Here is a 26,214-nt window from a genome sequence, read left to right as displayed (position 1 = left end):
AACCACATGTGACTGATTATAACGGCTTTAACAGACACATTTCTAAGTTGTCTGTCACTAAAACACTCTGTTATCCATTAAAAATGTTATTGAAACCCATTTTCAGAGCGCAAATTATCAGTTGTACACGCTGTACACGGAAGTTTTTAGCATTCTACCAGAAGACGCTGGTCGCTATGGCGCCCTCCATGCAGCAGCCATGAAAAAGGTCTATAAACCTCCAGCTGTTGCCGCGATTTCAAAATGCAGAAATGGTGTAAACATCACTTTAATATTATTTAGTAAGTTTATTTTAAATAATAAAAGCAATTTAGCATCAAACAACATCACAATCTCTGTGATACGCTTAAGTGTCCTCCTAGGCTTCAGCTCATAGCACTAGTTAAACACCGTAAGGACGCTTTCCTGCTTCAGCCTATGTAACCCGGTGAGTGGTAAAACACTGCAGTCTTCTGCAGCACGCCCTCGTGTTGTCTGTAAAAGGGTTGTCCTGGTACTGAAGGTTTAAACCTGACTATTTCCCGCTAACATGGAAGCGCTGCTGAGCGCGGATGACTCGACTGATCTTTACGGCTTCGCGCTTCAGTCTCCGTGGATCTGTGTTTGGTTTGGACTCAGTTTACCGCTCTTCACCCAGTGCAAACACAGATACACGGACTGGAGCGCGAAGCAGTCGTCAAGATTAGTCGGGTCATCAAGCAGATCGCTCGGCTCGTCTGTGTTTGTGCTCAGTATACAGCTGCGGGTGAACTGATGACCTTCTCGGCCAATCACAATCATTTCTGTTGAACACGTGAACACAATGGCAAATCAGCGCTGTTTCAAGAAAGCCATCAACATTGCCTTAAATGTTAGCGCAAAATTACCGTTTTTTCTTTTAATTCAGTATCGTGACAAGTCTAATATAGTGAAAGAATCAGTTTATTAACTCGAGTTTAATAAATGGCATCTAAAACGTGTGTTAGGGAAAGAAAACGTTTGCTAACTAGTGCCATTTCCCTTAACTTAGTTGAAAATTAGCTCTGATATGCCTTTTTACATTCACCATTCATTCAGAACGGACCTTCGGGTCACCCGGAAGGCAGAGAAATGATAACTGATAAGATATATAGCCAGTTACAGAACATTCCTATGTGACTCCCAATGATACTTCCGGGTTTCTTCCCACCGCAGCTTTGATTTCGCTTTTGAAAATGGCGGCCCCGTGAAATCAGTCAATGTGATGTAGCAGTGCAGTTATCCCCACCCACCAATAACGATTGACATGCACATATTACCATGTCTCAGTACTGAAGTATATAATCATGGAGAATTGGGTTTGTCTGTGAAGCCTTGTGTAAAAAAATCTTGGTGTTATCTTTGATGGTGGCTTAATATTTGATAAACAGATTAACGCAGTGGTCATATCCTGCTTTTTTCAGCTTCGACTTTTAAAATCAGTCAAACCTATTTTATCTAGGAAAAAATGTGGAAAAATAATTATTTTATTACTTCTTATATTCTTTATGCTTTTATTACTTCAAGATTGGGCTACTGTAATGCGCTATATTTTAGGATCAGTCAGACAACTCTATCCCGCCTACAGCTACTGTTGTTCAAAATGCTGCTGCAAGGCTTTTAACCAGCACCAGAAAATTTGACCACATTACACCAAATCTGTGCTCTCTGTACTGGTTGCCTGTGCACTATCGTGCCACTTTTAAAATTCTTCTCCTGGTTTTTAAATCTCTAAATGGCTTAGTTCCTTTCTACCTGTCAGACCTGTTGACTGAACATCAGCCTGGTCGTTCTCGTCGGTCATCAAACCAAAGACTATTAAACATTCCAAAGTCGAGGCTGAAATGCAGGGGTGACCGGGCTTTCGCAGTAGCTGGTCCTACTTTGTGGAATGCTCTGCCCCTCTGTATTAGGTCTATTTCATCTCTGGCTGTTTTTAAATCTGGGTTAAAATCTTACCTTTTTGATTTGGCATTTTATCACTGAAAATTGTTTGTTTTTAGCTATATTAACTATCAGTGAGAATTGTTTGTTTTAGCTATAATTTTATACTTGTTCTATGTGATTTATTGTTCAGCACATTGGTCAACCTTTGGTTGCGTTTAATAGTGCTATATAGATAAAACTGACATTGACATGTCCACAGGACAGGATGTGCAAAGAAACTCAGATTTAAAGATCAGTTCAACTCTCTGTATTCCAACTGCACTTCAAGAAGCAGTAATTTCTACACTTTGTATTGCTAAAGCACTGTAAACTATACTTTTTGAGCTATGTAATTCATAACCGCTAAAAACCGCACAGCTGTACAGTGTACACAGCTATAAACAATGACGCTTCAATCACACAACAGGATAGACTCCTGTTGTGTGATTAATAGCTCGTTTCCACTGACTGGTACAGTACTGTTTGTTACGGGTCAACTTTATCAGGCTTGCGTTTCCACTACAAATGGTACCCTTTTGGTTGGTGTGGTGTATGACAAAGTTTCAGTTGACGTCATTTTCGCTCGAGAAAATGTCTACAGTAAAGCTGTACGGGTCGCTTCCATATCATATAAAACAGACGCTTTATACACATAAATACTTGTGTATAAATGTTTATTACTAACTTTTCTATGAACAGGATTTGATTATAACTGCAGATCAATTACAGTGCAAAATAACCTACTGTAACGCCTGCAGTTATAGAAAATAAATAGATAAATGCAACATATATGAGCACATACAGACCCTTACCGTCTCCGATATGTTACCAACTACAGAAGAACTACACACAGCAGTACATTATTATTTAGGTTCAAAAACAACATGCAACATAGCCCACTGTCCTGGGAGAGAACCCTCGGAGATATTTGAGCCCAGGGCTCCCGCCCGGTCAATAAGCATATCAGGAGATCCGATATCAGGTAGGTCTCGAGAGCTCCCCCTTTAGAAAAGGGAGGTAAAGGAGGAGATGGGGTGTAAGGGGGAATTCTTCCAAAACAAAGAAAGAGCAGTAGGGAGAAAATTATCCATTTATAGTAAACTAGGATCTGATTGGATTATTACTGATTACAGATGAGCGGCCAGAAGTGCTCAATCATATCACGTGCTCCTCTTGAAATTAGTTTATGATACTTCACTTGTGAAACTTCACTGCATTTTGTAAAAATAGGCATAATAGTTCCCTTTAAAATCTAAGAAAAATAATTTTAAAACCATTAAGAATGTTCACAATTATCAGTGTTAACATGTTTGCTTGATATAATTGTGAGAACTGATCCATTGTACTCTTTCCAGCCGTGACTGAAAAAAAAAGTACTTTAAATTACATCTGGCCTGAGGATGAGCAAATTGAAGTTGCTCATACACAGGGCAACTTTCAGAGCAATGTTGCTGGGAAACTTTGAGAAATCATGCAGTCACTGGGCAACCAGTTGAGAAACAGGCAAATAATAAGGGTAACTTAATCCAGAGACAATTCTGTTGCCTTTTTGCAATAACAATGTAGCCAAGCAACATCGCTCTTAAATGTCCCCTGGCAACACTGCTCATAAAGTTGCTCTCTGCATCATTCATTTTCCTTCGGCTTAGTCCCTTTGATCATCAGGGGTCGCCACAGTGGAATGAACCACCAACTTATCCAGAATATATTTCACACAGCGGATGCCCTTCCAGTTGCAACCCAATACTGGGAAACACCCATACAAACTCATACACTACAGCCATTTTAGTGTATTCAATTCCCCTATAGCGCATGTCTTTGGACTGTGTGGGAAGCCGGAGCACCTGGAGGAACCTCACACCAACATGAGGAGAACATGCAAACTCCACACAGAAACATCAACTGGCCCAGCCCATTTTTTCATGTTTTTTTTTTTTTTTTTTGGTGAACTTTTTCTTTAAGTTGGTGAACCACTTCAGGAGTGTGTTTCTTAGATAGATGTTGATACGGCTGCCTCTGTACCTTATACCTAAGGCAATTTCCAAGCCTAATGATACTGTAGAAAAGAAAAATCACAAATGTGGCATCTCAATTGGTTCTCCTTGACAGAAATTAGATTAAATTGTGGGCAAATGTACTCTAGCCTTTGGCTGAAGTCTCTTGGTTTTCTGAAAAAAAAAAAGAGCAGAGTAATCTCCTCCAGTCTAGAGTCTCAATAACAGTGCTCTAGTTTTGCCAAGACACTAATGCAAACTTAAGATCGAAATGCAAACGCAAACACTTCTGCTAAATTATTACAATAACAACAATTCTGATCTGCTATCCTCATTCATGTTAAAGCTCTGTACTGACAATAAAAATGGCATGATGTAAACCACATTCACACGCTCAACCCCATTCAGATTAGTTTGTAAAATCAGTGAATCATTTACTGAATGGATCATTTGAATCAGTGAGTTATTTACTGAAGACTCACTCTAAATGGATCATTTGAATTAGGAAGTTGATTACTGGAGATTTACTGTGAACAAATCATTTCAATCTGAGTTGTTTACCGGAGGCTCACTCTGAACAAATCATTTGAATCAGTGAGTTGTTTATGGAGGCTCAGTCAGAACTAATTATTTGAATCGGTGAGTTGCTTACCGGAGGCTCACTCAGAACTTATTTTTTGAATCAGCGAATTGTTTCCTGGAAGCTCACTCTAAACAAATCATTTGAATTAGCGAGTTGTTTACTGGAGATTTACTCTGAACAAATCATTTGAATCAGTGAGTTGTTTACTAGAGACTCATTCTGACAAATTATTTGAATCAGTGAGTTGTTTACCGGAGGCTCACTCTGAACAGATCGTTTGAATCAGTGAGTTGTTTACCGGAGGCTCACTCTGAACAGATCATGTGAATCAGTGAGTTGTTTACCGGAGGCTCACTCTGAACAGATCATTTGAATCAGTGAGTTGTTTACTGGAGACTCACTCTGAACAGATCATTTGAATCAGCGGGTTGTTTACCGGAGGCTCACTCAAAACTGATTATTTGAATCAGTGAGTTGTTTCCTGGAAACTCGTTTTGAACAAACCATTTGAATCAGTGAGTTGTTTACCAGAGGCTCACTCTGAATGGATCACTTGAATCAGAAAGGTTGTTTAAAGGACACTCACTATGAATGGTTAATTTGAATCAATTAGTGGTTTACTGGAGACTCATTCTGAACTGATAATTTTAATCAGTGAGTTGTTAACCAGAGATTTACTCTGATCAAATCATTTGAATCAGTGAATTGTTTACTGAACACTCACTCTAAATGGATCACTTGAATCTGAATGGTTGTTTAAAGGATACTTACTATGAGTGGAGAATTTAAATCAATGAGTTGTTTATTGGAGACTCACTCTTAACAGATTATTTGATTCAGAGGGCCGTTTAAAAGAGACTCGCTTTAAATGGATCATTTGAATCAGTGAGGTTTTTTTACTGGAAAATCTCTCTGAACTACTCATTTTAATCAATGGATGATTTAAATCAGTGAGTTGTTTACTGGATATTCAGTTTGAATGGATTATTTGAATCAGTGAGGTGTTTACTGGAGACTCACTTTGAACAGACCATTTGAATCAGTGAGTTGTTAACTGGAGACTCACTTTGAATAGATCATGTGAATCAGTGAGTTGTTTACTGAAGACTCTCTTTGAATAGATCATTTGAATCAGTGAGTTGTTTACTGGAGACTCACTTTGAATAGATCACTTAAATCAGTGAGTTGTTAAACGGAGACTCAGTCTTAACCAATTTTTGGAATCAGAGGGCTGTTTAAGGGAGACTCACTCTAAACAGACTATTTGAATCAGTGAGTTGTTTACTGAAGACTCTCTTTGAATAGATCATTTGAATCAGTGAGTTGTTTACTGGAGACTCACTTTGAATAGATCACTTAAATCAGAGAGTTGTTTACTGGAGACTCTTTGAATAGATCACTTAAATCAGTGAGTTGTTAAACGGAGACTCAGTCTTAACCAATTTTTTGAATCAGAGGGCTGTTTAAAGGAGACTCACTCTAAACAGACTATTTGAATCAATGAGTTGTTTACTGGAGGCTCACTTCGAATGGATCACTTGAATCAGGAGGGCTCACTCTGAAAGAACTTGTATTACTCAGCTACATTTATGAAATATTTAGTTTTGTAATGTTGTGAAGAGAAAGTACAAGTTTCCTAAAATAAATACTGTCCACCACTGGACTATACGTCAACTACACTAAATTAATTGCATTCATTTTTTAAGGCGTCTCACGAGAAACATTAAAAGCCAAAACTGCTACTTTAACAAAACAAAACCGAGAACCCAGTTATGTCTGCTGAGTGATGAAAGAGCCGTTTTGAGCAATGAAATATTCATCTGCGATTAGATTTTTTCCTAACAGATCAAAGACACCGCATGCACTTATAATACATGTGAAATAAAAGAGCACATTATAAAATCTGTATCATTTCTAACATCAAAAACTGCATCTATGGAGATGAGAGGATTCCTCAAGCCTTTCCTTTCACAGTTCCTGGCTTGTGAAGCTAAAAAAAAAAAAAAAAAAATCAATGCTGGAACACTGTCGTGGATAATTGCATGCCTCATACAGTATTCAAATGAATAAGTGGGCGTGTGTGTAAAGGTTGTATCTCCACAACGCTGTTATCACATGTCATTAAATGATGCTGACACAATGGCAGGACCGGATGTGAAATTGGCTCCTAGCGGTGATCTGTGATTTATTATCCACTTTGTGCTGACAGCTCCTCTTCTTTCCCTTTCTCGTTCCAGGTTGTGTCAGAAAAGCAGGCAAGGATGAAACTGAAGCCCAGTAAAAGAGAGTCCCGCTGGGGAATCCATAGGCAGATGTGGAGCCCCTGGAGCCACTGACCCAGTGTCTGGATGATCTATGGATAGAGCCCAGCAGCCCCTCAAGAGTCAATGCTTCACTGTTGAGCAATTCCACATCGGCAGACACAAACAAACGTTGCCTGGTAATTGCATCGAATCTACAGTCTGAAGATTTCGAGAGCACCAGAAGAATTGACCTACCAACTCAGATTCTGTAATCGTAGCCCGTATACACAGTCTGAACATTTCTTTCTTGTGCTCCATTTACTTATAAGAAGGAAATTAACTATCAATTGAGCAAATTGCATGCATGCGAAGCTTCCGGGAAAGCCCATGTATCCTCGGATCACCTTCCAAAAGCATGACCGTGAAAAAGAGGAAAGTTATGGCGTCTCTCTGAGATCAGGCAGGAGTGCGGTCTTACAGGATCGATGCAAGCTACTGATTAATGGGCAGATTTCTCTTCCATTTAGTGTGTAGGAGAAGAACCATCTGCCAAGGCTATGATTGTGAATCCGGGACTTTTCTTCCTCTAAGAGTTGCATTTTCATTGCAAAGCAATCCAACTTCTTTGCATATTTTGGACAGTTCCTTTTTTACAAGACTCAATACAAGACTTGCAAAGCAGTGTGAATCTAACTGTCAGCTGGGATCAATAGATTTTTGCTGGGATCATTTATTTTCTCTTTGTTCCTGGGTCAAGTTTATGAATTAATCGAAATGCAAACACCTTCAAGTTGCATAGAACTAGGATGAAGTAGTATTTCTTCCAACCAGCCCTTCAAAGCTTAAAACCTGGTTTCTTTAGTCTTCAAGAGTTGTTTTCAATTGCAAAGTAATCCTGCATCCTTTTCGAACTTTGCATCAATTAACGCTGCTCCTTCTGATTTTTATTCAATTCAAACCTTGCAAAGCAGTGTGAATCAAACTGACAGTCGAGAGCAATTGGCTTTTGGTAAAATAAGTTCATTTCACTTTGTTCCTAGGTCATGTGTATAGAATATTAGAAATTCAAATATCCTCGGAGGTCACAGAGCTTGCGTGATAAAGCCAACGCTTTGAGGTTCTTTTGGGAAGTAATCCTGCATTGGATGTTTTTTTGTTTCTTTTTCTTGTTTATTTAAAATTTTGGATCGTTTAACCATACATCTTCAGATTTATAGATCTATTCAAGCCTTGCGAAGTGAAGTGAATCAAGAGGAATTGGCTTTTTTGTTGAATAAGGACTTTCCTCTTTGTTCCTGAGTCACGTTTAGGATATATCTGAAATGCAATTTCTTTCAAAGTTCACAGAAATAGAATGAAAAAGTGGTTGCTCCGTAAGCCCAGCAAAGCTTGAAATGCCACTTCGAGAATCCTTTAAACCCAAGTACAACAAAGGAAACAACATAACTGTGAAACAACATTTGCTTGGTCTTTAAGAGGGTTGCATTTCAATTGCAGAGCAATCCTGCATTGGACTTCTTAATATCATCTATCTTAATATTTGGAAGCAAAGCCAAGCAGAGAGGCAAACAACAGCAATTGATTTTTTAGAGGAACAATTTCTTTTCACTTTGTTCCAATGCAAATGCCTTCAAAGTTCGTGAAATTGAGTTAAAAAGTCACCTATTTCAAACTTCTGAAATGAAAAAAATCCTTTAAACGCAAGTACAACCAAGCAAACAGCAAAACTGTGAAACAACCTTTGTTCTTTAAGAGAGTTGCATTTCCAGTTCAAAGTAATCCTGCATTGGACTTTTTATCATTCTAGTACCATTGGGAATGCAAATGCCCTCAAAGTTCATCAAATTGATTTGAAAAAAAAAACAGCAGTTTCAACAAACTGGAATTAATAAAATCCTTCAAACCCAAGTGAAAGCAAGCAAACAACAAAACTGTGAAACAACATTTCCTTGGTCTTTAAGAGTTGCATTTCCAGAACAAAGAAATCCAGGATTTGACTTTATCACTCTTCATATTTGCAAAATAAGGCAAAGCAGTGAGTCAAACAAAGCAATTGACTTTTCAGTAGAGCAGTTTCTTATTACTTTATTCCAGGGTCGAGTTTAATACTGGGAATGTGAAAGCCTTCAAAAATTAAAAATCCTACAGAGCCAAGTACCAAAACTGTGAAACAACATTTCCTTGGTCTTTAAGAGAGTTGCATTCCAGTGCAAAGTAATCCTGAATTGGAGTTTTTATCATTCTATTACTATAGATTCAACAAATTGGGTTGAAAAACCTTCTGGAATTATAAGAATCTTTTTAAACCCAAGTACAGCCAAGCAAAACAACATTTCCTTGGTCTTTAAGAGAGTTGTCATACCAGAGCAAAGTAATCCTGCACTGACTTTTTAAAGTTTATCAAGTTGAGGGGAAAAAACAGCAGTTTCAACTAACTGGAATTAAAAAAACCCTTGAAACCCAAGTAAAACCAAGCAAACACCAAATCTGTGAAACAATATTTCCTTGCTCTTTAGGAGAGTTGTAACCCTGCATTAGACCTTCTATCATTCTTCATACTACTGGGACTGCAAATGCCTTCAAAGTTCATCAAATTGAGCTGAAAAAGCAGCAGTTTCAACTATCCAGAATTTAAAAAACCTTCAAACCCAAAGTGCAACGAAGCGGACAACATTGTCGTGAGTGAGTGCATGCGGTGGTGGCCCTCAGCATGGTGTTGCCACCACCGGACAAGCGGCATGTGTGTCTTACAACCTTCGTCATCATGACTAGCATGGCTTTCATGGATGCCTACCTAGTGGAACAAAACCAAGGTCCACGCAAGATTGGCGTCTGTATCATAGTCCTAGTGGGGGATGTTTGCTTCCTTATTGTCCTCCGTTATGTGGCGGTTTGGGTCGGAGCAGAAGTGCGGACAGCTCGCAGAGGATACGCCATGATCCTTTGGTTCCTCTATATCTTTGTATTAGAGATCAAGCTTTACTTTGTCTTCCAGAACTGTAAGGCTGATCGCAAGAGTCTGGAAACTGTTGCAAGGAAAGCTTTGACTTTGTTGCTGTCCATTTGTGTGCCTGGTCTCTACTTGGTACTAGTGGCTCTGGATAGCATGGAGTACGTTCGTACCTTTCGAAGGAAGGAGGACATGAGGGGGCGACTCTTTTGGGTGGCTTTGGACTTGCTGGACTTGCTTGATATGCAGGCAAATCTTTGGGAGCCGCAGCGGACGGGTTTGCCCATTTGGGCTGAAGGTCTGATGTTCTTCTACTGCTACATTTTGCTTCTAATCCTTCCCTGCGTATCCCTAAGCGAGATCAGCGTACAGGGTGACCATATTTCTCCACAGAAGATGATGCTTTATCCTCTTCTCAGTTTGGTCACCATCAATATCGTCACCATCCTCATTCGTGGGGTCAACATGGTGCTTTTCCAGGACAGCCGGGTTTCTACTATTTTTGTCGGTAAGAACGTTGTGGCCATCGCAACCAAGGCGTGCACCTTTCTGGAGTACCGGAAACAGTCCAGGGAATTCCCAAATCGAGAAAACGCAAGTGGCATTCCCATGGAAGTCCAGCAGAACTCTGTGGGACACCACGGACAAGCTCTTCCCAATGCTACTACCCTTCCGCATGAACCCACCCCAGCTCGGGAGATTATGGATACATGACCAAGGAGCCAAAATGGAGGCTTTTGTTTGACACAGCTCAAAATATTTAAAACTACAGAGCCCTCAAATGACCTGATGTGAACTGTTAAGGAGAACACTACAAAAATTGCTTTGCTTTGTTTAACTCAATTTTAGTCCAAATAGTAAGTTCTTAAATAAGATTTCTTTACTTACAGATTACTTTGCTTGTTTTAAAGAAAATCACACATAATCTTGACTTATTTCTGAAAACACAACATTTTTTACTACTTGCTTTACAAATTAGTTGATATTTGGACTACAACTAAGAAAAGTAAGAAAGGCGCTTTATGAAGTATTTGCTACAACATTACAGCACTTAGGTGCTGCTTTATTTTCAGGACCTAAATCAGCCAATTATAAGTTGTGGTGTTCAAAAGCAAACTTTAGTGTTTATGATTGACTCTCCTTTATCTTCTCCCCACAGTTGACCATGATAAGTTAAAGTATGTTTTCTGTCCATGCAATATAAGAGTGACTGTTGTGCAAAAATCCTTTCCCACCTTAGACCAAACTGTTGTTCCCACAACCCATTTTTTTGTGTCTGACTTCTCGTTGTTGTCGAAGTGCATCAGATATTTGAGAACTGAAGAGTGGAAATAAACTGCAATGAGTTTACTACTGGGAGAACTAGTTAGGTTAATGTTTATAACCGAATATTGAGGAATAGTCCAACATGCCTGAAGTATGTGTTTGCGCTTGTGTTTTAAGACATAGTGTTGACATTACATAAATGAGAATGAAAGGAAAACGAGAAATGTGTATTTTGGAAACAAACAAAAAAATTTGTGAATGAACTTACTCTTGGTTGGTATGTGGATTATTTTTTATTATTATTACTACTATGGACCCTTTTCACAAGACTGGAATGCATACCTGCCAACATTTGTCTGTGAAATCTGGTGGGGGGATGAGGGGTTGAGGTGTCTGTTCAGGGGTGAGGTTTCTAAGGCCGTACTCACTATGTACAGTTGCCTCGAACCGGGCCAAAGCATGCTTGTCCCTCCTCCCGTCTCCCCCGACAGCCCGTACTCACACTACAATCGGGCCTGGGCACGCTTACGTCATAGATGCTGTGTTTCAGTGAGCCCTATCGCTCAGCACAGAGATTTCTCTAGTTATATAATTTCAGTCGTTTGATATTCAGTGACATGCCGTCAAATATTTCGCCAAACAGTCCTTAGGGATGCGGTTACACGCAGTCAGATATTTCGACGACCAGATCCGCCACTTTTGGCACTCATAAACAATCGTAAAGCCCTCGTGCTGCAGGAATGAGGAGGTCTGCTGAAGGTGTGCAGCTGTCATGCAGTGAGGAGTTTGCGTCTTTAATAAACTACGGCAGTTTGCGTTCACTGAACAGTAAGAATGGTTAATAAATCCATATGAAACAGTCTCTTAAAAGTCACGTCTCGCTTTCAGTTCCCAAGTGAACCGCGCTCAGGCCCACCTCTTCCAACCGGGCCAGGGCCGGCCAAGTGAACTGTGCTTGAGCCCGATTAAGCGCACTCACACTTCTCAAACGATCCGGGAAACGGGCCTGAGCACAGTACGGATGGCATAGTGTGAGTAGGCCCTAAATAACACTATTGAGAACCAGGTTACTAACTGTACTGTGGTGTTAGTAACTACTATGCAGCAGGTTTTGGGCAGCTGTTCTGATATTATATTCAAGTTCGTGACCCATGGCTGTTATAGACTTTACCAAAAAGCTGAGGCCCGGGATGGGGGGTGAAATTATATGAGTGTTTAATTAGAAATAACAAAGTGGGAGGATGACTAGAGATGGGTATAAAATACCCAAGAAAAACGGGAGTGTTGGCAGGTATGCTGTTATACTGCATTTAATGGTCATCGGCATCATAAATCCTTGAAAGTTTTTAAAATTTAGATTTTCAAAAAAACTTATGTACATTTATAAATGTATTTATGTATATATTATATATATCAAATTACAAAAAACTAATTACCGCTTATGCAAGGTGTTTCTAATGCAGTGTATATGGGGGCAGGATTTGTGACGTAATTCTCTCTTCTGGCTGGCGTTATCAGCATAACACAATTTCTTTCCTTGTTCTGAAAGTCTTGATTACACCATCTTTGAGTTATTCCTTTATTATTTCAGCAAATAGGATTGTAAAAAAAAAAGTATTTGTTGTACTCTCCTATTCACTGCGCTCATAGTTTACCCAACTATGACGACTTCCGGTACTGAGAAACCCAGAAATGTGAAAAGGGTCCATCATTACTAATATTATTCAACTTGTGTACTTGCTTTTTTTACATTTTTGTTTGACAGTTCAGCTGTTTAATAAAAAAAATGAAAGCAAAAAAAATCTGTGTTTTATGCTAACAAAACTGGCAGACATAACACTCTTCCTCGATCACAGTGTTTCTATTACAGGTCTTGTTTAAATCCGCTCCTCTAATGTTTGAGTAAACACACCATGTCTGTGGATGCGGATGGGAGGGTAAATGGCATCTGGGAAAATGAAATAAATTACACATGGCCCCCATCAGAGCAGGGACTCACCTTTCTAGAGCCACACAGCGTGAAACTGATTCCTAAGAGACTTTAAGGCCTGGACACCGCGGAATTAAAAAACCCTTCGCTCGGCACACAATGCGAATGCAAAAACCATTTGCTATCCACGTTTGATGAATTGTAGCATACAGTAGAAGAAATAAGTATTGAAAATGTCAACATTTTTCTCAGAAAATATATTTCTAAAAGTGCTGTTGACTTGAAATTTTCACCAGATGTTGGTAAAAAGCAAAGCAATCTATATATACAATGAAAATAAAAGTAATTAGTTTACAAAGTAAGTTATGCAAGAAATGGAAAAAGTATTAAACACAGAGAGGCAGTGAAAGCCCAGACAGCAGATGAAATCTCCAGTAGTTCTTCAGCAACCCTCTCCCCTTCCACAGTGTAAATGAATAGTAGGGTGGACATTTCAGCAAGAAAACAGCCAAGGAGACTCTCAAATGCTTTCAGAGAAAGAAAATCAAGCTGTGGAATGGCCCAGCCAATCACCTTACCTGAATCCAATAGAAAATACAAAATAAAGATCACATTTGATAGACGAAACCCACAGAACGTCAAGATTTTTACACTCTGTTGAAGTCTGTGGAAAACCCACACCTGAGCAATGCATGTGACTTCATTTTCCTGTAAGATTTGAGATACCACAAATACTTTGATGTCTTTGACAATACAAGCATGGGCTGACTCCACACCTCACCAGGGTGGAATGTGGGAAAGTTCACTCCTCTCCTTTCCTTCATTTACATTTGAAGCATCTTCCGCAACCCTGTTCACTCACCCTCCTCTTCATCTCAAACAGAATGCTTTCAAAGTATGAATGTTCTCTATTAATCCAAGGAACTTTATCAATCATGTTTGATACCTTTAGAAATGTCTGGTACAATGGTCTCACTCCCTCAGAAATAAACAATCAATATAATAGAAATTTAACTTTATATGCCACAGCCATATCACCCTGCAGCCCAAGACCGGTTACTCACTGAAGCTAAGCAGGGCTGAGCCTGGTCAGTACCTGGATGGGAGACCACCAGGGAACACTAGGTTGCTGTTGGAAGTGGTGTTAGTGAGGCCAGCAGGGGGCGCTCAACCTGTGGTCTGCGTGAGTCCTAATGCCCCAGTAAAAGTGAAGGGGACACTACACTGTCAGTGGGCGCCGTCTTTCGGATGAGATGTTAAACCAAAGTCCTGACTCTCTGTGGTCATTAAAAATCCCATGGCACTTCTCGTGAAAGAGCAGGGGTGTAACCCCGGTGTCCTGGCCAAAGTCTCTCTATCGGCCCTTACGATCATGGCCTCCCAATCATCCCCTTCCACCAAATTGGCTTTATCACTTTCTCTCCACTCCACCAATAGCTGGTGTGTGGTGAGCCAAGTGGATGCTGCACACTGGTGGTGGTGTGGAAACCCCCTCCCCCCACCCCACCACCCCATGATTGTGAAGTGCTTTGGGTGTATAGCAATACACAATAAATGTGCTATATAAATACACATTACATTACAGGTTTCTTTTGAACCACTACTAAGGGTGTGCCTTAACCTAGGGGGCTTCTATTCAAATGACCATTTGCTCCCTATAGGCAGTAACTCTTTAGATCTAACATGCCACTCAATGCAAATGCCTTTTGTTGTTGTTCTACACACCCCCCTCCTTGAAGGACATTCTTGGTCTGACTATTTAAGGGAAAACTGTCAAAAAGCTCGGCACGATTCTGTAACCAGAACAGCCATTAGTGTGGAGCTCTCATGCTCTATACTAGGGGTCACCAATCTTGTTCCTGGAGGTCCGGTGCCCTGCAGGGTTTAGTTCAAACTTGCCTCAACACACCTGCCTGGGTGTTTCAAGTAAACCTTGTAAATCTTGATTAGCTTGTCCAGGTGTGTTTGATTGGGGTTGGAGCGAAAATCTACAGGACACTGGACCTTCAGGAACAAGTTTGGTGATCCCTGCTCTATACTATGTCAATTTTGAAGTCAGGTATGCATCTTTTGATCTTACGTCTATCTTTGAGAATTGAATGTCTTGTATTGATTGTTTATGAATTGACTGAAGAATTGGCATAATACACATTTACCGGACTAATAAATTGTTATGTTTGAACGCATTCTGCTTACTAATTATTCATTCTAGTAGATTACGCTATATACTTGTTTTCTCGCACTTCCTGCGTCAGGTCAGTAGATGGACTAAAGTCCAGTTGAGATGGAGCATTGGGCACACTAACTGTATTTTAGGGATCCGACTGACTCTTGACATTTATTCAAGTGTACTTAGGTGGAAAAGGAGTCATTTCTGTTTAAGGCAACAAGGTTTTCAACGACTAATATAGATAGGGTGCCTGACCCTTGTTTGAAAGTAATGTTATTCTAATTTAAGTGTACATGGGAAACCATGAGCTTGGCTAAACCAAAATCATTAGAGTACAGTAGTCTGTTACATTTATAATAATGGCCTTGACCTCTGATTAGAAATGATATTGACTTTATTCAAGGGTGTACATCTAAGGGGCAATAATCAAAAACACTTTTTTTAAACAAGCATAATGCGACCATCTAAAAGTATTAATCGATTTCCTCTGTTTAATAATCAAGACTGAGTAGAGTGTGACTGTGAGAGACGACATCGACAGAGGCGATTCCTCTGAGCTACATGAGCACCCGAATGAACAAATGTAATGGGTACAAGCGAAGAAAAAAGGTTCAAACATTTATCCAAATTATATATTAATGTAATTTTCCTAATGTTTTATGATCTGAGTCAGATAAAGCGAAAGATAAATATACTAATATTCTAAACCACCTCATATTCAAACTGGAGTCATGTTCGAGTTAAAATTAAACTGAAACAATATTGTGCACTGGAAAGGCCCAACATGAACCTTCATCCAACAGTAGACACATCATTGGGCTAACTGGGTGGACCTTATGGCCCGTTTCCACTGAGTGGTATGGTATGGTTTGGTTTCCACTATCAAAAAGCGTTCAGAACCAAACCGTACCCCTTTTTCGGCACCCTCTCAAAATGGTACCAAACAAGAGAAAGGGTGCCAAAAGGTGGAGCTACACGAGCAGCTGAACGCTGACTGGTTACAGAAATACGTCACAAACTCGTGGAGCTAGACAGAATAAAAACAAAGTAATCGCCATGTTTTTAAAATACAAAGCCGAGACATTACATGGAAATATTATATGCATATAACAACGAGCCATGGATGACCCAGGCTTAAACAAACCTTGTCGTCGTCTTGATGAACAGACACAAAGCCAAGAAGAAAAAATCTGCCGTGTCCTGTTGTTGTTTTACAAGCCCGAGCTTGTGCAAGTGCGAGCGGTTTTGCTTTCTTCCAGAGCTCGCAATCGCGTCTAACGTTATATTTGAGATAACAAATTTCTTGAGGTGATTATGATAACGTGTGTGTGATTATTGAAGTGTCTCCGTCATCTGATCCACTCAGAAAGAAAAGGAGAGTGCATGAGAGTGAATCGCGGCAAAAAGTGAAGCCCGACAAAACACAGGAGCAAACTTGTTTAGCCAACCTAAATCATGAACAAACTGCCATGATTATCTTTGCCTTTTGGATTATTATGAACTGGGAATGACAAAATGACTCTCTACAGAGCTTACATGTGCTGCTGAAGATTACAGACACAGATGAGAGGTTTGCGCTGACTGTGGGCTGTATTGCGTGTGTTTTTGAACTCAAATAAGTACTAAATGTCTGCTGTGTGTAGTTTTTCTGTAATTAATAATATATCGGAGACTGTAAGGGGCTGTATGTGTTCATATAGGTTGCATTTATTTATTTATTTAATATAATTACAGACGTTACTGTCATTGATCTGCAGTTATAATCAACTCCTGTTCATATAAAAGTTAGTAATAAACATTTATACACAAATATTTGTGTATAAAGCATCTGTTTCGTGGGAAGTGCTTCTCATATGATATGCAAGAGACCTGTACAGCTTTACTGTAGACATTTATTCGAGCGAGCATGACGTCGACTTAAACTTTGTGTCATACACCTCGCCCACCAAAAGGGTACCCTTTGTGGTGGAAACGCTAGCCTGATAAAGGTGACCCTTACCGACCCGAACCGTACTGTACCAGTCAGTGGAAACAAGCCAATACACTCCATATGAGAGCCGCCTTTAAACTGCCAGCTTAATTACATTTCAGTAGTACAGTACTTTCTCTTTGTCATTTCATTCTTATTCCACAGAACTCATATTTCTGATTTTTTTTCTTTTCTTTTGGTTTTGTTTAATTTTGTATTGTTTGGTTTTTAAACCTGGTTCAAAAGCTCCTTTAAAAATATTATTCCCAGGAAAAAAAAAAAAAAAAACATTCAATGTTCAATATTTATTCCCCCCACTGTATGTTGCATTGCATCAGCATTCATTTATTGGCACCTGCATATGGTGGGCGTCTGGGGTGGTGTTGACTCACTCCACTGCATATAGTGATTTCTGAGAATTTCTCCACTTTAGCGTCCACCCACCATCCAACAGCATGAACGCTGCTCCACAACCTGGCAACCTAACAATTAATTTAACGATGTTGGGGGGGGGGAACACTAAACTGATTGCATTGTTTCTGAATGCATTATCCTACTAGACATGTTTTATATTACTCTGTGTGTGTGTGTGTTGTGTGTGTGTACTACTTGTTTTTATATCCTGGTGGAACCTAAATGCACACAGACTCATAGGCACTTGTGTCACAGAGAAGATCAAAATTGAGGGAAGCATGGGTAAACATTCTTATAAATCAGACAGCATAAGGTATTTTGAAGGGGGATAAAATTCAGATTGTTACATTTAAGGGCTGGGCTTATAGGGATAAGTGTAGGTGTAGGAGGATAGAATATACGATTTGTATAAACCATTTTGAGGGATGTAAACAACAATGACAAGAGGGATGTAAATAACAATGGTCTCAGTGTATTTCCTGTTTTACATTTGTAATTTATCTAGCTTCAAAGAATCCACAAAGGTCCACATGTTGATAAATAATTTGGTGATAGCTGTTTTAACATTAAGTTATGATCGAATTGTCTCGTCAGGCCCGGATTGGCTAATCGGGAGAACCGGGAGAATTCCCAGTGGGCCGGTCCATTTTTTGGCCGCGAAGGCTGGTGTCCCTAGCTCAGGGGCTGAGTGGCCATCTGGCAATTCTGGCAAATGCCAGAAGGGCTGGACCATTTTTAAAATGTGGGCCGGTGTGCTATTTTTTATTTTTTTTAAAAAATGATAATTATTGCTTTTATATACAGGCAGTTTTTGTTTCTTGCAAGATGTGAATATTATGATGATGATGATGATAATGATGATGATAATAGTAATAATAATAAATGTTAAGCATTAGCCCAATCGGCAATAGCTAGCTGGTTTAAAGATAGGCCAATCCCAATCAGAGGTTATGCGTACATAATCAAAATCTGGCAAGAATGTCAAACAAACTGTAGGTGCAACACAAGCTAATTGTCAGAGATGGACCATAAAGGCAGTGCTAAAAAGCTCAGAGAAACTTAAAAATTGCTCTAAAATCAGACGTTGCCACATGCATAAGATTAACTCAAATAGTCTCAAAAGGGGGCAGCAAAATGGGTATCGCTGTCGCCTCACAGCAAAAAGGTCAATGGTTCGAGCTTCGGCAGGGTCAGTTGGTGTTTCTGTGTGGAGTTTGCGTGTTCGCATGGGTTTCCTCCCGGTTTCCCTCACAAGTCCAAACACAAAATAAATATCTATTAAATCTATTACATATGGTACTGCTCATATTATTTCACCATCTGTACACCAATAAAAGTAGTGAATGTGAGTGTCCGAGGGTGGGGGGGGTGTCGGTGTGATAATGTGGGCTGGTGTGGCTACAGTTTTTGTCACAGTCCGCCCCTGCCCTAGCTTCTTGCACTCTCAGCCATTGCACTTTTTCATTCATTTGTTTATTTGACCATAACCTCACTCTTTTTATTCGTTATTTTGCCGCAGCTCCGCTCTTTTTTTATTTATTTTCTCGCAGCATCGTGAGCAAAATGCAGCCCGGAGGTTAATGATGATGTAACCCCTCCATTCCACCCCAAACAGTGGCGCCTTAGTGAATATTAATTAATATTAATGAATATTACACCTGCTCAATAAAAATCAGATGATTCACTACATTAATAAATCTGACATAACTTGATCAGAAATCTAAAAAGGGGAGAAAAAGAGTAGACATCAAAAGCAGCAGATGACAGTGCAATACTTAGTTGCGCCACCGTGGTGTAGTGGTTAGTACGTTGCGTTACGATGCCGCTGATTGAGTTTGAACCTCACCAGAGTATAATATAATTTTTTTCATTTTCAGTGTTAAGACATATAATACTGTTTGGGTTACTTATGTAGGGGTACATATTTTTTTGTGTGTGTGACGACTGTTACAATGGACCGGATATCTATAAAGAATTAATGTTCTCATATTTATAAAAAAAAAAGTTCTAAAGCAGCTGTGTCCTTGAAAAAGACATGTTAGTGTCATTTGAAACTGAATTGGAAATAACGTTATTTTAATATAGTCAGTCGTCGACTGAGGTGGGCCGGTCTGAGGCTTAAAACTTCAGAGCTAAAAAGGAGTCCCACTCCGGCCCTGTGTCTCGTTACAGTTATGAAATAGTTTGATAGACAGGAAATGTTTAAGGGACAATGACATGACCACATTGAAATGTTCTATAGCAGAAATATCACTGCGTCTATGAGAGTCCCCAGGATTTACGAACAAGTCTTTGTTTGTGCATCTGTGTGTGCGTGTGTGTACAGGGCTTAACATGGCCCGGGCCTTGAGTGTGAGATGCTTGGGACAGACACTGCTGCTTTCTAACTAAAGTTTAATTTGCCAGCGATGTTTTTTTTTTTTTTTTTGTCAATTGTGTGCAATTACAGGCTGCGTCCGAAACCGCCTACTACTCAGTAGGTAGTGCATTTGTATTTAAATGTACTACTCGACCGTTAGAGAAGTACTTCCTATACAGTATGAAAGTGAAAAGTATGAATGTAATTAGGACGTACTACATACGCCATTTTGTCATGGTCACGTGACCTACCTGCGTCAGTTGCGTCGCTTTACTCCCATTCATGAATTCGCTTGCGGGGCATCATGGGATAGCGCAGCATGCATGCGATGCGCACTCCAGAATCTCGCCGAAAGTAGTAGGTCATGCGGGTACTTCTCGCATACTGATTTTCAAATTCTATTAATTCGGACATACTACTCGGCTCGCATACTGATTTTAGCGTACTATATAGAAGAGCTGCACGATTCTGGCTAAAATGAGAATCGCGATTTTTTTGCATGATTTTTTCACGATTCTGTAGATGTAAAATAAAGGTATGGTAAAAACAAATATATGACACAACATCGATAATAATATTATGTGTAGGTCTACTGGTTTTTATAAATAATTTTATCCTACTTTTAATAATTCTGATGTTGAATTATTATGTTTGAGATATATGCTTGCAATCTGTCATATTAGACAATTTTGTTCACTGGTAAAATCAGACGTTTGCCATTATCAGATTATATTCAACAATATATAGGCTAGAAAAGTTATACTGACATTGTAAACATTTATTTTCACGCACAACTGTGTTCACTATGAAAGAAAAAAAAAATCAAATGCTTGTCGTAATCATAACTCTAAAATGCGCTATGATCATTTAAATAAAGTGCACACTTTCGGTTTCATTTTGACTGCTAAGTGCTTGTTCATACTTCGTGCGCGGCTCCCAAACGATCACTCTGTGCCACAAACAGAATATTATTTACATCTGTATTACCTGTTACTCGCAACATATGCAGGTTCTGTTCTCTGTGATAACAGCTCATGTTACGTGTGATTTCCCGGGCGCGAAAACATCATTATATGAAGACAAAAATGACATTTTAAGGTGAACTATACCTTATAAATACAGTATGTGACTCATTCAACATCATTAGGAGGTGTCCATGTGGCTAAGCAACGTATATGTGAAACAATGAAAAGACTCCTGCAGCCGCCTTTTCTTCTCTCCTTAACTTGAAAATATGATTGACAGAACTGTAAAAATGCTGGATTAAGATCGTCTAGGGCAGTGGTCACCAAACTTTTTCCTGGAGGGCCGGTGTCCTGCAGATTTTAGCTGCAACCCTATTCAACAACACCTGAACAAGCTAATCAAGGTCTTACTAGGTATACTTGAAACACCCAGGCAGGTGTGTTGAGGCAAGTTGGATCTAAACCCAGCAGGGACACCGGCCCTCCTGGACCGAGATTGGTGACCCCTGGTCTAGGGGGTCGAATCGAGATTGCGATCTGTTAACGATTAATTGTGCAGCTCTACTATATAGTATGGAAGTATCAGAAATAAGATATTAAAACTATTATGTTTAGAAATGTATTGGAAAAAAAAATCTCTCCGTTAAAGAGAAATTGAAGAAAAAAAACATACAGGGGGGCTATTAATTCTGACTTTAACTTTGTGGAAAATACTCTGTTTATGTTGATGATACATGGATTCAGCACTCATATATTACTGTGCGAAGATGTATGTTTTTTCTCCAATCAATATTAAAGAGTCAGCTTTAAGCCCTGTAGAATCATCACCCTCTGATCTATAATTCAACAGTGTGGGTGTTTACTGCAATAGTTAAGCGCATCCTGTAAATGCGAACAGTGAGAGCTATGTATTTGGGATCACATGTGCTATTATGAAGCCTCAGATGGTGTGGGATTGGCCTTTGTGACTTATCATTCGCACTGCATAAAGAGCAAAGTTGGAAGCAGATCATCTTTCATTGGAAATGCATCAGAAAAGGCCGTTCAGATGTTCAGAAGCCCCTCAGGCATCCGCACATTTGCTTTGCAATATTAAAGATTCAGGCTCACTTTTAAAAAAAAAGCAGCCAAAGGGGTCTCCAAGCCTTCAGATGAGTGTTTTGTGCACGCAGAATGATAAAGAGAGAAAGATGACAACATTTGACTTCAGGCCTGGATATAAAATGCATTAGAAAAGAAAAGCTTAATGCATTATACTGTATGCATATTTCACTCTTTTTATCCTTTCTTTTAAATGTAACCAAAGTTATACGTATATTCATTCTTGTGTGTGGTTGCACTGATGCATTAAAGCACACGATTTACTTTAAAGGACCCCTCTGATGCAAAACTTTTACTTTGGACAAGACTGTGTATACCCTGTAAAACCCAACTGCCAACTTTATCAAATGAAATGAGTTTAAGCAACTCAAATTTGACAAAGTTAATTGTACTCATTTGAAAAGAGTTTTGGACTCGATGTTAAAGGTAATGGAGTTAATTAAATACCTCACTACTTCAACTTAAATAGAGTAACTTCAAAGTACTCATATAGATTAGTTTAAGGGTGCTTTCACACCTGTGAATCGATTCAGTTGTTCTGAAACAGAGATTACAATTGTTACATTGTTGCTCTTTGCTCTTGGAGCGGTTCGCTTTCACACTGCAAAGTTTCTAATCGGACCAAAAGAGCTAAAACAAGTCACGTGCGAGTAAACTCTCCTCACATTGGTCAGAGTGTCAGGGTTTATTTTGCAGCTTCCCGCTCAGCTTTCAGGAGAGGTGGTGGTTTGATGGTGATTGACAGGAAGCGCGCGCGCGATGTGTCTGAGGAGAGACGCGGTGGGGAGGAGTGGGGAGGAGTGAGAAGGGTGCGCGACGATGCCTATTTGAGGACCAGGAGGGAGACGCGAGATTACCGGGAGATCATCACTCGTTTGCGGGCATCCGTAGACTCGCGAAACTTCCCGCCTTACTCATAATTCTCTCTTCATATAGCCGTAAGCCTATTACATATCCATAAAACACTGTGATATAACCACGCTCGGATCGGATCGCTTTCTCACTGCAATCGAACCGCTCCAGGGTTCGTTTCAATCGAGCCGAGACCACCTCATTCAAGCGATCTCGGAGCGATTACTTTGGCGCGGAACAGAGCGCGATTGCCCTGTTCACATATGCCAACGAACCGCGCTAACTGAGCAATCGAGATGTGAAAGCACCCTAACTCAAACGGTTTGTAGCAATCGGTTTCCTCAAACGGTTTGAATTACCTTAAAGGTGCAGTAGGTGATCTTCCACAATGCTAACAGCTTAGCATAAATCTCTGAATCACAGTCCCTCCCCTGCCGTCTAAAGCCACGCCTCCTGAAACACGAGCACCGCAAATGAACCCTCTCTCATGTGTTAAAAGAGACTAGTGCTTGTCCGGCAGCGTGCAAGCGAAACTGACATGCTATTTCAGAGTGAATATTTAGAGTTGCATGGTAAACAATATAGGCAGAGACTAGGCGGAATAGCAATATTTACTCATGTTTTGTTGCTAAACTAATAAAAATCTACACTATCGATGCTGTAAAAGGTCCCTTATGAAACTGAAAATAGTCTTTAGTAGCTGAACAACACTTCTGTGAAGATATAACCCATTTGTAACAACATCTTACGTTACATCAGCTTTGTGTGAAGCTAAAACAGTTTTAAAACAAAACATTACCTGTCTAAGAGAAATCCTTCAGACATGATGTCATCCTTTTCCATAGTGTAAAGGTAACTCCAATACTGATTCAGGTTTTTTAAAAGTTTTGATTTAGCAGGTTTTTACCGATCGGGCGCATGCTCACTCTCGTGAACGCGCGGCGGATGGCGGAGCTGCGTACAAAAGGCTGCACAGCTGTTCAAATCTGCATTTGCTGACAGACAGATTGGGCTACTTATCGCAATTATGAGAGATGTCGACCCGACTCTATTTAATTGGATGAACATTTTCTAGTTATATGCCTTACCTAAAATATTAAAATACATTTATATCATTCACTTTAATCAGTCCTATTAGACTTTCAACCAGCACAACAACAAATGTTTCTGAAGACAATCACCCACTGCACCTTTAACTTATTGGGTTTTACAGTACTCAATTGGTTTGAGTTCTCTTAATTTATTGGTTTTACTGTGCTCAAACTGTGTTTGTTTACTCAATTGAATTAAAGGGCCATGACGCCCCCCACTTTCGGTTAAAGTCTACTTCAGAATTTTTTCAAAAGATGCATGATTAATGGGCGTGGAGCTCCGCGAGCATCGGCCAGGAGTGGGCGTGGCCAGCAGGGGAGAAGGGGAGCGAATAACTGTTGATGTCAGTCAGCTCACAAAATGAGACACAAAGAGGAGACGCATGAGTTTATAGTTTACAAAGTTAAAATGCAAAGAAATGTACAGTGATTTAATGCCCTGCTACATTTATTATTCGTAATTTCATATACACATAACCACAATTTATATCATTATAAAGATAAGTGTGTTCATGTAAACCCTATAAATGAGGACTTCTCCCTCAATCCCCGTATCCAGCAGACTCAGTGCAGCAGGTCTCCTGAGTCTATTTTAACCATTAGCCCTGCTGGTAATCTGGAGGATTTAGGCAAACACAGTAGCACGGCGATGTGTCTGAATGTGAACGAACTCCTGATAGAAGACAGCGTTCGCCATTCTCTAATTCTCGTGCTGCTCTCCCGACAAAAATGCTTGCAGCACACACACAGCTTTGCTGTATGATCGGCCCTGACAAGATCGCGGGGGAAAACATGCAACAAACCCCGTGGATCATGGAAACAAATGCATATGAGCCTTCATGAACGGCTAAATACTGTGCCGTGGTTTCCGTGTCTCTCAGCTGGGGCTTTACACTAGCATGTCTGGCAGGTCTCATGAATAATTAAGCAGCCGGCTCTTTTCATAGGATAAGAAAACTCCGCTATGAATAATAATGAGAAACCGACGCGTCATCATTGCACTTGCAGTACTGCGCTACGTCGCCGATTTTGATTCTGCCCCAAAAATCATTTTAAACCCGGAAGCTGAAATTAGCTGACAAAAGCTCAAAATTATCCAGTTTTCCCCACAATTAAAGCTGACAGGTGCTAACATTGTCTTAACTGATGCTCAACACACACAAATCTGTTAATATAAAAAAAAAGTTCTTCAGGGTGTCCTGAACCTTTAAGTTCACAGCACTCATTAGGACTAGTTTTTGAACTTAAATGGATTGTTGCAATCGGTTTCCTCAAATGGTTCGAGCTACCTTGACTTTTTAGGTTTTACAGTGTAGGTATAGTGGGTCCACAGTCATATTGTAGTGATAGAAACACAACAAGTCTCTTCTTCAACATTTCCTGATGTTAAAATAGGATATAAATCCCAGTGATTTTCGAGAATCATCTCTACGTGACGTAGGAGTGCGGTTTTACCCGCCCACCGAATTGACTGACAGGCGCTTATTAACATGTCACCATATTAACGCATGTATACATGTCCACAAGACAGGATTTGCTAAGAAACTGGGACAATAAAGAGAGAAAGATGACAACGCTTAACTTCAAGCCTGGATAAAAAAAAAAAAAATGCAATATAGGTTGTAAAAAATAAACAAAAAAAGCTCAATGCATCATACTGCAAGTATATTTTTTAGGGGTGTCAAAATTAATTGTTTCTTCTGTGCACCGTGATGCAGATGCAGACAATTCGGTCTCGGTTCAGTAATAATCATAACCGTGTACTGATATTGTATACTGATGTTATTTATCTCAAATGTCGGCGTTGCTTACTATGGTGAAGGAGGTGAGCGCGAGTGTTTACAACACTCCAACTACTTAAAAACACAGAAGCTGTGCACAATTTCACTGCATGTGTGTTTGCTGGACAGTCTTTTACTGACACTTACAGCAGAAGCCCCTATTTCACTGTAATTGAGAATGAAAGTAAACTCCATATTTCTCTCTCACTGTGGCCCATTTGACCAGCTGACGTGACTTTTCCCTCTCCTCTCGGCTGTTACAGCGATACAGACCTCATTGACACAGACACGAGTGCGCGAGTTTTCTCCACCGCATGATCGACGCTGCAGTTTTGCCACTGAAAAAAGTGTTGCATGCAGAACTGTTGCAAACAATTTATTTGTGTTGAATTTAAACAAACAAATTAAGTTTAATAATGTTCAACTTAATTTGGTTGGTTAAATTCAACCCAATTAAATTGTTTACACTTAACATAAAAAATTTAGTAAATCCAAGGAATCATCTTTGAATAATTTTTTTCAGTGTAACAATCCTGTCTACTGTCCCGAGCATCTTTCACGCTGGCCCTATTGTTGAGCCCTGGGGTGTACTATGTATGATCTACACACACACACACACACAC

At 39.8% G+C, this 26,214-nt stretch overlaps 3 protein-coding genes across 8 annotated transcripts in view; 1 reads left to right on the top strand and 2 right to left on the bottom strand.

Annotated features, from left to right (window-relative positions):
- The window catches only part of tmem121ab (transmembrane protein 121Ab), a 119,238-nt gene extending 104,170 nt beyond the window's left edge, over nt 1-15,068 (top strand). For 2 of the 4 annotated variants that reach the window (XM_087297735.1, XM_087297736.1), the window contains 2 exons: nt 6,738-8,705; nt 8,937-15,068. In XM_087297735.1, coding sequence (XP_087153861.1) covers nt 9,454-10,407 — 954 coding nt within the window. In that variant the 5' untranslated portion in view covers nt 6,738-8,705; nt 8,937-9,453 and the 3' untranslated portion in view covers nt 10,408-15,068. Of the gene's footprint in view, nt 1-6,737 lie in introns of those variants that run through there. The other 2 variants (XM_087297734.1, NM_001144797.1) reach the window with 2 other exon arrangements.
- The window catches only part of cpsf2 (cleavage and polyadenylation specific factor 2), a 495,879-nt gene that overhangs the window by 296,073 nt on the left and 173,592 nt on the right, over nt 1-26,214 (bottom strand). The window lies entirely within an intron of this gene.
- The window catches only part of LOC147832348 (uncharacterized), a 298,807-nt gene that overhangs the window by 259,769 nt on the left and 12,824 nt on the right, over nt 1-26,214 (bottom strand). The gene's annotated exons all lie outside the window — the stretch shown is intronic.

The sequence above is a fragment of the Danio rerio genome, chromosome 20 (genome assembly GCF_052040795.2).
Source record: "Danio rerio strain M-AB ecotype USA chromosome 20, GRCz13ab, whole genome shotgun sequence".
NCBI lineage: Eukaryota > Metazoa > Chordata > Actinopteri > Cypriniformes > Danionidae > Danio > Danio rerio.
Note: the sequence above shows the minus strand (reverse complement) of the source record. Positions and strands in the feature narration are given on the sequence as shown.